The sequence below is a fragment of the Anolis carolinensis genome, unplaced genomic scaffold (genome assembly GCF_035594765.1).
Source record: "Anolis carolinensis isolate JA03-04 unplaced genomic scaffold, rAnoCar3.1.pri scaffold_10, whole genome shotgun sequence".
NCBI lineage: Eukaryota > Metazoa > Chordata > Lepidosauria > Squamata > Dactyloidae > Anolis > Anolis carolinensis.
In genome coordinates this window covers 22,060,956-22,076,990 of record NW_026943821.1, presented here as the reverse complement: position 1 = coordinate 22,076,990, position 16,035 = coordinate 22,060,956, and the positions used below count along the sequence as shown (strand labels likewise).

At 39.7% G+C, this 16,035-nt stretch overlaps 1 protein-coding gene across 3 annotated transcripts in view; it reads left to right on the top strand.

Annotated features, from left to right (window-relative positions):
• Positions 1–16,035, top strand: part of kiaa0319l (KIAA0319 like) — a 55,757-nt gene that overhangs the window by 1,752 nt on the left and 37,970 nt on the right. For 2 of the 3 annotated variants that reach the window (XM_008117896.3, XM_008117897.3), the window contains exon 2: positions 4,641–4,807. The exons of the other annotated variant lie outside the window; for it this stretch is intronic. In XM_008117896.3, the coding sequence (XP_008116103.2) occupies positions 4,666–4,807 (142 nt within the window). In that variant the 5' untranslated portion in view covers positions 4,641–4,665. The remainder of the gene's footprint in view (positions 1–4,640; positions 4,808–16,035) is intronic. 3 annotated transcript variants of the gene reach the window in all.

Sequence of the window (16,035 nt, the reverse complement as noted above, 5' to 3'; positions counted from 1 at the left end):
TCTCCCCAAAGGGGACTCAGGGCAGCTTACATGGGGCCAAGCCCAAATAAAAACAATAGCAATATAAAACACAACAATAGACAAGAGACATGCACAATTATAAAAAATTAAGCATATGATGTATACAGTGTGCGCATATGTGTATGATATATGTGTGTATGTATATATATGTGTGTATGCATGCGCGTGTGTATATATATGTATCATATATACTGTATGTGTATATGTATGTGTATAATATATACAGTATGTGTGTGCATATGTGAGTGTGTATATATGGTATATGCAGTGTGTGCTATATGTGTGCCTGTATATAATATGCATGCGCTTATTCGTCTGATATATGTGTGTATATGATATATACAGTATCTGTGTATACAGTGGAACCTTAACTTAAGAGCATCCCAACGTAAGAGTGTTTTGAATTAAGAGCTGTTGCTCTGTCCAGGTTTCACTTTGGGGTTCAGCAGTTGTAACACCCCACTACTTTCTTCTAAGTCTCACAGTGTTAAAAAAGATGGTTTCTCTGCTACAGATCTGATCTAAACATTTACAGCATCAAACCTCTTACACTGAACGTCATATTTTGTTTTTAATTTGCTTCTTTGGGTATTACCAGTTTCTTCTGCTTTTAAAAAACATGAACCCTTTCTTGGAGGTCAGCCCCAAAACTAGCCTGATGCCTTGGGGAATATTTCCTATTGGCTCACGTTGGGTATAGTGAACTGCCACTTCATTTGGTTTCTGTATGCCAGATGAATAAGTTCTGGTCTCATATGGTGTCTTGCCTTATGATGGGAACAAATTGCATTAAACTGGTTAGCATGGAGGCTTGTTATCTGAACCTGACCTTGTTGACAATGAAGCATCAATAAGGGAAGGAGGTGTAGTTTATTGTGCGCCAAGACTCTGTTGTGTCCTAGTTTTAAGGACTGGATATTGAGTCACTTGAATGTTATATTTTGTCTCTGATTGTAAGTGTTGTCGTTTAATACTCCCCTTATAACCTGTGAATTGTTTATTGCTCCTCTCCTGCGCACCTTGTAACCCTGCAATTAAGCTTTGTGCAGAGGGAGATTTTGTTAAATCTGGCACTGGATTTGAGCAAGAATTTGCTGAGATTGTTCCCTCTCTGAACAACTAATTAGTTGCTTTCTTAATTGCTTCATGTTACATACCTGACAGGTTCATGGTGTGTAGGCAGGGTTCCTATTAGAAACTGAATTTCTATTCTTCACTGAGGATGGATTGGGCAAGCCATCTGCTCCTGATGTAGAGATGCAGCAGATTTCCTCCATGAGGTTGACTGCTGTGGCTCTGTATGAGTTGCTGCTCTGAGCTTACTTTCTGTAATGAGGAGCTTCACCTTGAATTGTAATTGTAATTCACAGAACTATAGTGGAAGTGTTCCTTTCATTGTACAGTTGTCTCTCCACCATTGAGGTTTTGATTTTTGCAGATTTGTTTTCTCTCGTAATCTCTAGGTCCCCCGATGTAACAATGTAGTCCATTTCCTCTGGTCATGCTCGGGGATCTAGAGATTTCTAGAGAAAAACCTCTCATTGAATTGCTAAGCCCTCCCATGTGATTCTACAGTCAGCTTTCAGTAAATGTTGACCATAGGGATGTTCTGGAAGATCTAAATATTTCTAGAGCGGTGTTATCTCAGAGAAAGAAAATAGCAATGTCTTTTTGTGTGTTTTTCATTTTCAGTGAAGTCTTGTGCCCATAACCCCAGTAAATGTGGAGGGCTGATTGTAATTTGTTTCTGGAACTCTGAAAGTAGACATTATGAGTATAAAAAGTGTGGCTCCCATTACATATGCTTGAAATGTTGTGATAGGCTTTACAAATAAAGTTTTTTGCTAGTTGAGGAATCTTCAGTGGCCATAAAAATACTACTTTGGTTTTGCTTAGCACCTTCTAGCAAACTGTAGTACAGTGTTCCCTCACTTATCGCGGGGGTTAGGTTCCAGGACCACCCGCAATAAGTGAAAATCCGCGAAGTAGGGACACTATATTTATTTTAACATTTATACATTATTTTGGTAGCTATAAAGTATACACTATTTTAAGTCTTTATCAACCAATCGTGTGTTAATAAATTGCCTCCTCCTCCCGTTGCCACTTGGGCTCCTTTTCTCTCCCTTTGGCTTCTCCTTCCTCCCTTCCTTATGCTGTAAATTGTAATTTTTAATGATTTATAATAGTCTTTTAGAGTTTATTGAAAAATTGTGAAACAGCGAATCCGTGAAAAGTGAACTGCGAAGTAGTGAGGGAACACTGTATTTCCATGAATGCTATTAAGTCCCTTGCTTAAGGATTTGGTGTCGTGTCATTTTTGCATTGTTAACAGCCAGTCACATTTGTTTGATCATGAGCTTAGCAGTTGCGGAAGAAGCTATTGAGCAACAATAATGAGAAAAGATAACAGAGTGAATGAAGTGGGTAGCAATAAGTGTTTGTATTGTGAGCATTTTCCTAAAAGCTTTTAGATATTTGGCTCAAGCTTTAAAAAGGTGTATAGAAATGAGTCTGCTTAATCAATTACTGTAAATTAAACTAGTTAGAAGTTTATTTCTGCTGAATGAGACATACTTCTAGGTACTTTCTCATCTTCCAGTACATTACTTTATTCTATATGAATAAATTATATTTTGACAGCTGACTGAAAGCAAATACTTTACTGCTAAACTGTATGAAATACTTTTCAGTAAACACATTTAACAGTGTCCCTGGTTCAGCATTGAGTACAGTGGTTAGTTTAGGGACTACATTGGGAGCAAATTACAATATAAAAAGCCGTTCTTAATTTACTCCTGTTTGGGGAAGCTATTCAATGAGTGTTTAGCTTCTTCTGTCAGGAATAAGTCAAGCTCCTACACACATAGCGGCTTCGCACGAACAGCAAACCACAATGCATTCAGGAGCTCCAAACGAATTTCCTGTTCCTATCAGAAGCTGTTATTCACTCAAAGTGGGAACACAGTGAAGGCTAAATCACCTCCCTTTGATCCCAGTCTTATCTATTGCTATTTAAGAAAGAAAACAAGTGTGCTACATGCATTAAAAACAAAGGCAGGTCTTGTGATTCCTTAAAGATAAGACAGACTATTGCATAATTTTTAGGACACAGTCCACCTCATCAGATCCATGTGTGCACCCAATGCATTCACATATTTAGTAGTCTTGTTCTGAAGGCTAACAGAAAAATGTTATTTTACAGTTCTTTTGTTGTTTTTTACTTGATGTGGGTGTTTTCAGCATCTGTTCCCAATCACATTTTTCTCCCATTATTTTGAAAACCAAAGACTTTTTTTCTAACAACAAAAAGATCACATGTTGTCATAACAAACTTTATATTATTGAAGTACTTAAACATTCACTCCCCTGTCCTAAAGTATTTGGTCAACATCTTTAAAAGTAGCGTCCCCTTTACATTAATAATCCACACTTCATCTCACCTCTGTCTGTGTTGTTTAGAAGTAGCTAAACATCCAGTTTAGCTACTTCTGGATCCAAACATTATTCATTGTTCCGTGTAAACAAGCTTACATATCTGCAGCTGACTGAGCTGAACTTTGATCTTTTCCTGAGACTTTAAAGATGATTTTGCAAAGATTTACACAGCAGCATCAGCTCCTGCATGAGCATGAAATCACATGCTATGTATAGGCTGATCTCATTGCCAGAGTTTTATGAGACACGCTGTGTAAGGCGTCTTTCAACATTACTGGCTTCCAATGCAAATGGAGGTGTATTGCTAGGGTCCTCTGCAGTGTTGTTAGAGCTTTTGAAATGCACTTTCCCTTCATATTTCATATTTGCTGTTTGGTTTCTTGTCCAAATATCAATTTCCTTTCACCAGGAAGAGTGGAAAGGCTTGCTGTTTGCTTGACCAATAGTAATGTGATATGTGTCCTTTGGAATGGTTTTGCATCTGAAACTGCTCGCCTCCTGTTTCCTTGATGTTTTTTTGACTGGTGCCAAGCAGTGCAAATAAGCAAACAGTGCCTTTTAGTTCCACCTGCTTAGCAGATGATTTGTTGATTTTTTTTATATCCAAGTAGAACTGGCTGGCTACTGCCTCTGCAATAGTGAACGTTTTCAAAGTAGTGAGCCCTCAACACTGCACCTTTTAAAAATAATTGGGTTGGCAGTGTTCGCTTGGAATGCAGGTTTGCTTGTATTGGGTATTTTTGGAAGCAGTAGTGTCACCAAATGTGGGCTTGTTTCTGAGCTTACTGTTCTCATGTATGAAAGCAGCTGGCTCTCAGCGAAGCATTGCCAAAAAAGCAGCTTTCGAGGCTTGTGTGGGTAAATGCTATGGAGGATTGACTGACAATGTCTCATCATATAGTTTCCCAATATTTGAAGTTTGGCAGATCTTATAGGTCACAAAATGGCCTTCTTTGGACTGAAGTAAAATTGGGCCCCAAGATACAGTTGCAATACCTCTATGGTTTGTGAAAGATACATTTAATGATAAACCATGAACACTGCTCCCTCCCCACCACCAATTATGTATGCACTTTTATGTGTGGAAGGTGTGGCTATGTGAAAGAGGGAGGAGGGGATAACTTCATCTTTTCCTGAAGGTCAACTCTACTGTTTTTGTTTATTTGTTTGTTTGTTTATAGAGTTCTGGGCCTGTCCACAAAGGTCATGGAGAAGAGATTAGAAGACAACTTTGGCACCAGCTCTCTGAACACACTGGGAGACGTCCTAGCAAAAGCTCTCAGGTGTTTGGGCCATCTTCATTTGCTCTACATGTGTGCCTGCCTCAATGCCCTCTCATCCTATACAGGTGACAGTTAACAATTAATTCTCCATCTGAGACTTTTTAGGATACCATTGGACAAATATAAGTTATATTTAACCTCATTTGAAACCTCTTTGAAAGACCTTCTGGTTCCAAACTGCCAGTGTGGATGAGTAAATAGACATGGATCTTCGCATTTTGTATTTATATGGAATTGCAGTTGCAAATTACAGAAATGTGATATAATTACTGTATTTATACAATGTTATAAATACTGTAGTACTGAACCTTGACCCCATCTTGATCTTCTTTTAAGCACGTGCAGTTTCCAAAGCATGTTTAAGGTGATTGAAGCTTCCTACTTGGCATGCTTTTTAAGCCAAGTCTTGTTAAGGTGGCACCTTTCTCCGGGACTCGTTTAGACCATCTGTGTGCCTAAGGTTTCATATTGTGGCTTACCCATTTGTAAAATACAAAGCTCTAAATATGGATTTGTATATTTCCTAAGAGTTATGGTGCATTTCTTTGGGTATAAAACAATGTCAGGAGAGAATGCTTCTGAAACATGGCCATACAGCCTGGAAAACTCGCAGCAATCCAGGGATTCCAGCCATGAAAGCCTTCGACCACACATTATACAGTGTCATGTTTGTATGTTTCATTACAGTATTTGCTGCTGTTTCACATAAGACTACTTTACCTTCTACAACATGTGTGTTTTGGAAGAAAAAGCAGTGAATACTACAGTGCGTGCAGACATAGTTAATGCAACCTGTGCATTTTAAACCTAATCATTTGTTCAGAAAGTAGCATGAAAAACATCCTTAAGTGAAATGGTTTTTATTCTATATGTACATTTTGCCTTTTTGTGGGAAGGAACACTCAGTGTTTAAACATTGTTCTGAAAAGAAGAATATACTTTATTCTGATTGAAAATAATTGAAATTTTCATAAAAGTGGGAAGAGATAGTGGGATAAGTAAGCCCAAACAAAATAATAATTTCATGGACATGAATATGCTCAGGTAATTCCCTGCTTCCCTATCCGAGCTGTTCCAACCCCCCCCCCCCCCTCTTTAAAAAAAAAACTAGCTTTCTATTTGGCAAGTTTAGAACATTAAAAAAGCAAAAACAAAAACAGAGTACAGGGAGCACTTATACTGACATAGTTGCATTTGATCTCATTGGATTAGTAGTTAGTGAAAGCTCTCCCTTTTTCTCCTGGGCTGTTGCTCTAGTCTCTGTAATTATCCTTTCCTATCTCTGACATTTGGCAAGGGGGAAATTTGATTAAGCTGATGTGCAGCAAGTGAGTCATTAATCTTCAGCTTGGGGTACACATAAGATGGTTGACTTAAAATGCTGGGTTTGTTATTGGTTGGATATTACGGGAGAGGGTTGAGGAGCGTAAGCAGTAATCATTGTGTTTTTGGTGGGAATGTTGCTGCCGGTTTGCATTGTTTCACTGAGATTAGTTTCCTGTTCCCTGAGCTTTAAGAGTTATGCATCAGAGACAGTTGCCTTTTTCGTTTCTTAGCCACGGCCATAGTATTTCAGGGGCTGTTCAGATACAGATATGAGCCATGATAGAAAGCATGCATACCCTGCACAGCAGGTTTGCTTTTACAACATAATACCTTTTCTCTTTTTCTCCCCTCCTCGCACCCTGAAATTTTAAGATTTCTATGGTAGAAAGTGTTGACAGATACATAACCTTCTTTTAATTTAAATGTTTATATACAGTTTGCCATTTAAAGTGCCAGGCAAATCACAAAAGTGGCCATTTCCTGCATGTGGTCAATGTGTGAATTTTTTCCTGGTTAGAATAATTATGCTAGCATACTAAATTGTCACACTCTTGTCTTTTTCGTACTCCCCCCACCCCTGGACTGCTTTCTCCAGGATCATGAATATTGGACAAATGGATATTGTCTAGTTGTTACAATGTGGTGTCTTTCAAAGCCCCCATTGTTCTCAAACACCAGCATGTTTGTGAATTAGTGCTGTGAAATAAATTTTTCTTTCCTCTCAGTGTTAGCAGTGACTTGTGAGCGAAGGTTTCAGGAATGTGGCCCTGCTCTGCGTGTATTTGAGAGCACAATTAATTCTGTTATTTTCTTTATAGCAGCCCTGTAGTGTAGTTCATACTCATCTTCGAGTTACAGATCCAAAATACAGTCTTCAGACGTAGACACTTGAAACAGAGACATTTCTGTTTCCAATCTTTAAGTATCTTTAAGTATTTTGCTGTGAAAGTGCTTGATTCATATAATCATGGTCTTCCAACCAGCTTTTGATTGTCACTTTTCTCAGCTCACCCTGTGACAATGCTCTGCCATACTTCAGGTTCTCATCCTTTGGTCAGAAAGTTGAATCCTGAATGAGTTTTGGCATTTATGTGACTGGATTCCCTCAACAAATTCAGACTTCTGCTTCCAGCTTCTGATTACTTTTCTTTCTGCTCGATACATCTCTATGATAACATAAAACAGAAGTGGAAAGTTTGGAGAAAGGTTGTCACAAATAAATAACTGTATTCCGTGTGGCCTGGCTTTGGCATATGAGTCATGCCTGAGATTATAACAGGTTGGCAGAGTTGCCTAGGTATCCATTTGGAGATTTCTGCGGGTAAAACATTGTTGTTATTTAGTAATTTCAGGGACGCTCCATCTCAGATGCTGGCAAAGGTTTGGAAATTTGGACCAGAAAGAGCAAAGTGTGGTGAATAGTAGAATTAGGAAAGCCAAGATTAGGAATCGAGGTTCAACTCTAATATTCGTTTGTTTGTCCTAGGTTAGTCAATGGAGATTAACATACATTTCCCAGTTTCATAATCTGTTTTTTTCTTTTGACCATGGATTGCATACTTGTGTACATGAGTATGTTTTAAAAGCACTACAATGCCTCTTCCCCTGAAACACAGCTCTTATATTAAATCAACATTTGGTGCTGAAAAGCATGTTTCCTTTCAATTGTGGCCGTGAGGGCTGTTTCTGGAGCCGTTCTTTCAGGGACATCCAAGCAGTCTTGGCTTTGTTCTGTGAGCAGAGAGAGGCTCAGCGTGAAGCTTCCTGCTTCATTTTTTGTTGGAGTGCTTCGCAGTCACGTGTCCGCACTATGTGCTACCCCCCACTGCCACCAATCAGAGGTTTTTGAAAACCTTGAGAGAGACTTGCAGTTCATGTGTTTGGATACATGTGTTTGGATAGAAAGGCAAACTCTTTACCCAGTCGGGGGCACGTCAACTTGCAAACATTAAAGCAGATACTGCTTTTTAAAAAGTCATGCAGAAATTAAGATACAATTAAACTGTCAATCGAATTGGAAAGAGTTAAAAGCATGTCACTTGAAAAGAAAAAACAACCAATATAGATACAGCACATTTTGAAAGATCATTTTGCCTTAAACAATAATCTCTTAAGGGTCTTCTGAGGTAGAAGGGTCTATCTAACTATGGAAGGATAGCAAAGAGGGTCCAATTTAACCCATTTCGAAGACGATTTCTAGAGTCTGGGTGAGCCCCCAAAGCCCTCTCTTCCTTGTTCATAGAATCAGTAGAATCCTCTTGTTGGAAGAGTCCGCATGGATCACTTAATCCAACTCAGAAAAAGCACAATCAAAGCACCCCTGACAGATGACCATCCAGTCTCTCTTTAAAAGCCTCCAAAGAAAGAACTTCCATCACACTCCGAGGCAGAGAGTTCCACTGTTGAACAGGTCATATGGTCAAGAACATCTTCCTAAGGTTCAGGTAGAATCTCCTTCCCTGTACTTTGAACCCATTCCTCCATTGAATCCTAGTCTCCAGAGCAGCAGAAAACAAGCCTGCTTCCTTTTCCTTCTGACATCCTTTCAAATATTTAAACATAGTGATAATGTCTCCTCTCAACCTTCACTTCTGCAGGCTAAACACACCCAGCTCCCTTTGTAGATATAGTATACCTCTAAGGGTGGTGAGACAGAGCGAAGTGCTTTTTCAGAAGATTTAAAACATGGAAAGCTCGTTTAGGGGGAATATGGCTCCTGTTGTATTCTAGCATTTCTATGGGCAGCTCCTGCAGTGGGTTGTTTTCACAGAAAGAGACAGCTAGAGGCAAAAAGCTCTTTCTTATATGGTAGAAAACTGCCTGGCTGCCTGTTCCTCATCCTTTGTTTGTTTCCCTTTATCTTCCCTCTTAGTGTTAATTTTCCTTCCAAGCTGAGAGGTGGGAGGAGGTGAGTGAATTAGTTGCTAAGACAACAACATCTACAAATTGTGAAGTCCCCGGTTCAGGTCCCCTGAGAGCAGAGCCAGCTAATAAATGAAATGCCTTTTACATTTTTCTTTGTTACACTTCCATACCATTCAATACCCCCATACTCTTTGCTTTTCAAAACATCTAAATGGCAAAAGCAGGATGCAGGAAGCGAACCAGATCAGAATTAGAGCCTTGACACTCCGGGAGTGGGAGCATAACTCCTCTTTCCTCTCCTGTTGCTCACCCTAATGAACATCCACACACACACACTCACATTTTTGTATTCACCCTGAGACACAAACATCTCTTCTGGATCAAATAGAAGCTTTTGGAACATACTTTTAATTGGGACCAGGGCATAGGAGGAAAAATATTACCATAAACAATCCGCATTGCGTAGCCTTCATCCTCATTCCCTATCTTGCTCTTGCATTTTTTGTTGTATGTCTTCGATTTATGGTAAGCCTATGGCAAATTGGGGTTTCTTTACAAGATTTGTTCAAAGAGGTGTTGCATTTGTTTTCCTCTCAGGCTGAGAGAGAGTGACTCTTGCTCAAGGAAGTCACCCAGTGGGTTTCCATTTGTACCATGTCTCTAGAGTCATAGTCTAGTACTCAGCATGCTGGCTTTCATAATTGTTGTTTAAAATTATGAAAAGCAGGTATACGAAAAGCATTAGTGCATTTCAGTATCATCTAGTTTTAACTTCTGTTCCTTCTGAGATCATTTTTGAGACGTCCTTCATCTTCAGTATACAGAAGGTTTAATGGGATCACATGGGTTCCAAGTGTCTTGTTTGTCATGGTTCTATGTAATTTGTTCTGAGATCTTTTCAGGCTGAGGATGGAAAGGGGACACTGCTCCAAATAGAAGGTATGAGGAAATAATAATAATAATAATAAAACTTTATTTATACCCCGCCACCATCTCCCCAACGGGGACTCGGGGAAAGCCACTCAATGTAGCCTGATTTCTTCTCCTTATTTAGGTGACTCTTGTTCCCTTGGAGATTGGCCAAAGCAAACATTTTAAGAAGCAATATTCAGGTTCTGCTTGAGCTAGGTCTAAGAGCAATCCTACAAAGAGCTTACTTTAATTCACTGTCTGGGATAAGGAAAGAGACAAATGCAAATAAACAAAAAATACACACAGCTTCAAAATTTAATGGAAACCAGCTGCCAAGAAAATGTTATTAGGAATATTTGGCTTTTCCCAACTATCTTTAAGAATCAAAGGTTCTCCCCACCAGTTGCTGCCTTCCCATGGCTTTTTAAAGTTGGCATGCATATTGTGTCATCGGTTTTAATTACGATGGTAATATATTTTATGGCGTCTGACAGTTTAATCAGCGCAGTAGAGCAATACTCTGGTTTCCTTCAAATTAAATTTGGCCTTTAAAAGAGGAGGGGGGGAGGAGGAGGAGGAGGAGGACATGTGCCCCGACAAGTCTGAGAGATCTCCAGGGACCCGTTACAATAAATCCTGAATGTTGGCTGTTAGCCCTCTTCATCTAGGATGGAGCCTGTTTATTATTGTTACCTTTTAGGCAGACTTTGAGGAAAACCTCAGCTCTTAATTCTGCACTCTCTGAACAGCAGTCAAAACATAATTTTGATTTTTAAAATGTTTCTTTAATTCTTCCAGTACTTTCAATTTGCAGTAGAAAATTGATGGCGGAAACTTTGGCTTGACAGGCATCAGTGTTGTCCTTGTTATGACACCTGCCCAATATGTGGCTTGAATGCAGAGGAAAAATGGAAGAGCAAAAGTTTTGCAAATTGCGAAAACTGACGTGGAGAGATATAAATCCATTCCCATTGCCTAAAATGGGATATCAGTTTCAGGAGTTATTTTGGGGAGAGGGAAAAGTATACCCACAAAATGTCCGGAATGCAGCTTGCAGCATTATTTTCATTGTAGCTTATGAATGGAAGAGAACTCCTTAACAGCAAAACTTCTTTTTAGTATTATTTATTTATTCATTTAATATCCTGTCTTTCTCGTGGGATTCAACATGATGTTGTTGTGAAGTGGGATTTTCTTGGCAGTATTTGTTCAGAGGGGATTTGCCTTTGTTTTCTTCTCAGGTTGAGAGAGTGTGACTTGCTCAAGGTCCCCAAAGAGACGTGGTGATTAGGATCTTGGTCTCCCAGAATCAAGGATACTGCATTGCCTCTTCTTTTTCATTTAAGAATGACCTCTTCTGCATGACACTTTGCTCTTATAGACAACAGTGAGACTATGTTGAGACTAACAGGAAAAATCAGCATTAGTTATCTACTAAAGGCTGGGAAAGGTGCATGCTGTTCGGAAATTGGGGATAGAGATGGGGAAAGGATTAATTAATGATCAGGAATTAGTTTTTCCCATTTTAGCAGTGCGAAATTGCAGAAGCTCCACTCTCTGCAGAGGCCGTTTGTCGTTTTTCTCTCACTCTGGAAAAAGACAAAAAGCAGGCGTTCAGTGTGAACCGGGGAAGGGAGCCAGTTCAGTTTCTTTGCTCATTTTTCAGAGCCATGTGAAAGACTCTGCAAGGTGGCTCTGGGAAGGAGGAGGGAAACGAACTGGCAACTAATGTCAACAGGAAACTTGGAGGCACAGGCAAACAGAGAGAGAAGAAACCCTATCCAGAATGCAACTGCACCTAAAAGGGTATCCATTCTATTTGTTCTAAAGTCTAATGAACAGTATATATCGGGAACATGAAAGGAAGAGAACAAGAGGGAAGTAAGGTGAAAAATTTAAACCATGACAAAGGGAAACTCAGAAAATGCCCTCCTCCCATTACAAAAGAAATCTCAGATTCAACGACAGCCTATGAGTTTTAGGAAGTGCGAACATGCATGGCATAAAGAGAACAGCATGAAAAGCTGCTTTTTAGATATTCATAAATGCTGAGATTACTTTTGGGTCTTTCTTGATTTGTTTGGTCAGTGTATAAGATTCTTTTAACCTCTCTGTCTTGTTTCAACAGTTAAATTTATTTGAACACAGATCAATACCCTTTCCTTAAAACTCAGTAGCAACTGAGAACAATTGGGAAGTCTGTTGAAAGGGTGTCCTTCACCCAGTGTAGCTCAGGACCATGTGACCTGGCTTCTAAAATAATCGCCTGGAGGTCAGGTCTTCCAGTCTAGAGGTATCTATTTTTGAATGCCCTTAATCCCTGGAGCCCTGAATGGAAGGATCTAATCAAACAGCCCCCATTCACCAGGTTTCCTGGACTACACTTCCCATCCTCCCTGGTCACTGCAACCAGTGCCTATGTTAACGGAGAGCAATGGGAGCTGTAATCCAGCCAGTTTAGAAGAATGCTTGGCATGAGAGATGGGCAATAGTTGTGTTACAGCGGCATGTTCACAACCTGTAATGAATGCTATTGTTTTGAGGGACATTCCAGACTTGTGAGGGTGATTTTTTAAAAGAAATAATTTTACCGCAATACATGTTTGCGCATTAGAGATGACAATAAACTTCAGTGATCAAATATGTTGCAGTGCCTTTTTCTGTCACAGTTTGCACAGTCTTTTTTTCATCCTTCGCGTGTTTTTAAATTCATTTTAGAATTTGAAAGGGGGGAAACATTTACCTGATTTTTAAAAAAGGGAAATAAAATAGTAAGAATCTCAAAATGAGACTCTTCAAGGTAAACAAGAACATTTGTGCTTCAGTAACTTATGGTTCATTTGTCTTATTGCCAGTGTCTCTTAGAGCTTTTGGGCTCTATGTCAAGCAGTTGCTGGCCAGATTCTTCTGGGTTGCTGACAAGCAAATTGGAATGGAAAGAGAGATCCCTTGCTTGCAGAAAAGCAGAAAAAGCATATTCTCTAAACAGGATTTTTTTTTAAAAATGCATCTTTTTAATTAAACCTTTTTGGCTGTTAGACTTTGATAGACCGTCCCCGCACTTCATGTCTTGTGCTCTTCTAAATTTAAGCTAATCACTGTACGAATTACATCCTTTCATCTCCTTTGAATCTGTTGCTGCCAAGCAATTTCCCTGTGCGATTCCCCAAAGTCTGGTGGTGGTGTGTTGAGAGGGAGAAATTATTCTATTTCCACACTCCACACACTTAAATATTTTATAAGATCTTCTCATATACCGTCGGCGTGTGTGTCTGTTTGCATGCACTAGAAAGTCTCTTCGGGATTTGGATACAGACAGCTACAGTCAAGAAGAATAACAGGATTAATATACAGAGCAGTTTCTGTGTCATTCGTCTTCTGCACTGTGCGAATCCTTTCTTAGCAAAGTCTCTTCTACTATGAGCATATAAATGCCTTTCTGAAGGAAGGGCTCGTAACTGTATGAGCATCTCCACTTTCTGATCTAAAGCCATGCTCCCCACATATGAATGGCTTTCATTTTGACTGAATTTAGGGTGATTCTTAGACATTCTTTTGGGTTTTGTGGAGATGAGAGTGAATTGGAAGGTATGGGGAATTCAAACAGAGTACTTTTGGGCACTTGGAGCATTTCTGCTCCCTGCTTGTGCCTTTGAGGTGCTTTTAGGAAGTGCTACCTATTCATGTTTTAAAGGTAGCGGAGGGGGGTTATCTCAGAAGTGTGACTTTGTGAGATGGGGGCTTGTCACTGAAGAGGGGCCATTGAATAGACACACATTTAGGTTTAGGTTTATTGTTTCATGTTGAAAAAACAGTAAAGGGCAAGAGATAGAGAGAAAAACCCATGACAGAGAGGTTTCTATTCTTGGAAGACAAATCTGCTTCTAGAAGGCTCCAGTCACATAGATCTTCAGTTAAATTTTGCGTTTGCGGGATATAACATAGGAGAATGAAACCTTCTATACATATCAATGTTTTTTCTTCTCATATAAAACAAATGTGCTCTTTTACATCCCATCTAAAAGGCGCTATCACTGGACATTAAGTACATCAAACCACATTATCTGTATTTTTGTGCCAATGTGTCATCTAGCCAAATTATTTCACCAGTTCCACTGTATTAACTGACCAAATTCTTCCTAAAATAATTTAGGGCTTTTCGAAATGACTGTGTGTACAGGCATACATGTGTACTCTGTCTCTCCATTTTATGTACTTAACCCATTCAATAGGAAAAAAAAGAGTGAAGTGAAGGTGTCTTGAGATCTTGGCCCGTGCGTTTTGATCACTTCAGTTTTGAAAAATGTCAGGCTTTTCACCAGTAATTTCAGGAAGACTGACATTTAGAAAATGTTTTAGAGCATACTGACTCTGTGTGTGTGTGTGTGTGTGTGTGTGTGTGTGCTTTGGGCTAAATATTAGAACTGAATTTCAGCCAATAATCTCTTCCTGCGTTAAAGAAGAAAAGCACACCTTATGGAGCATTTTAATTGCGCTTGGATACTGCTCTGCAGCACTAAGTGCTTTGAGTCTGAGCAGATGGTGGGGTTATGTGCGCGTCATTGCCAGCGGTGTGAGAGGTGAGCTCTGCAATGTTTCCATTCAGAACTGCCTCTGGAAGACTTGGCTGTTAAAGAAAATGCTTTTGGAGTGAAGCTGTCTTGCGGTATTAGCCATTTCTTCCAAAGTTACCTGAAGACATATACCTTTAGTCCAAAGGAACTGGGGAAACTGGTGACAGTTTCTGCAGCCATCACAGTGCATAGTCTTTGTATTAAGGGTAGTTGTTTTCAGCTTCACTTCATAGCATGTTAATTCGTCTGATACTGGAGTTGTGTATGAACAAGCAAACTCTGTAGATTTCCACTTCCATTCATTTGTTCTTTAAGGGAGCTGTGTGAGCAAGGTAATGCACACAGACCACAGAGCTCTTTTCAATGTGAGCAATCCCTTGAATCAAGACCAGGCAAAGAAGCAGCTAGGGAGATCCATGCCAAGATGGGTCTGCAGTGTTGCCTTCCTATCCCCAGCTGAATGAGGGTCTCTCCTGGAAGCTTTTATGAGCGATCAGACATAAATTGTCCTGTTTTGCTCTGTGCAAGGCATTTCTTTGGTGTTCTGGTCAGCTAACTTCCTAGTTTCCCTTCTCAGTTGGAACTTTCTGGTGGCCTAAATGTCCAAATCCCTTCGTGATTTCATTCGCAAACTACCCTGTTGTAGGCAGTTGCAGACTCAGTCCTAAGAGATCTGAGATCCAAAGTGTTCCTGTACAATGAGTTATAACATTAAGGAGAACAGTGCTTCTTGAAATTACCTGCCTTCTAAAAGGTTGCCCTGTGGCAAGCGTGGCATGATGTGTAATGCACAAATATACATGACTTTATCAGCAGAGGCTGTTTTAGCTCCTACCTGTGATTCAGGAAGATCCCCATTCCAGATTAGTTCAGGATTGGCTTCTGTCAGCCCACTTGTTTTGTCCCAGAGGTTTCCTGCCAATCCACATTTTCAGTGTTTTTGTACAAGTTCTAGCATATCAAAAGCCAAAAAGGCATCAAAGTGCTTTTTAAATAGTGTATCAAGCGTTATTTGTTTCATTGTTGTCTGCTCTGCTTGAATGTTTTGCCAGACTTGAGCTGTTTATCTTCCAAAAGCTGGAACATCAGCAAGTGACTTCTACTGTCATCTTAGCAGCTCCCCTTCTGTGTAACATTTTTCTTAATACTGGTTCAGGAAGGTTTGGGGAAAATAATTCTAATGACATTGGCCAGTGAATGTGAAGTGTGGAGTGCAGCTCCGATGGGTCTTAGTTGTCGCAGCCTATGATGGAGGATGCTGGGAGTTGCACTCCAACAATGCTGGAAAGCCAAATTGGGTTCAGCGTGGGATAGATTAACATTGGATGGTGCACTGCAGCAGTACCAGTAATGAAAGTCTTCTCCAGGGTAGATGATTTGTTCTCTTGAAATGCTTTTTGTGAAGAAAATTATTATTTTAATCAGAGCTTCCTGGAGTGGGACTCCCTCCTGGGACAAAAGCATAAATTTGTTTATTAACTTGCAATATTTTTTTATTGTGCTGCGTTCAGCGCTGTGTGTGCTAACTGTGTGCCGTGTTAATTGCATATTAGGGCAGAGAGAACTCCCAAGTAACAGGGAATCCTCCAAACAGCTGTGCTGTACTTTGTAGTATT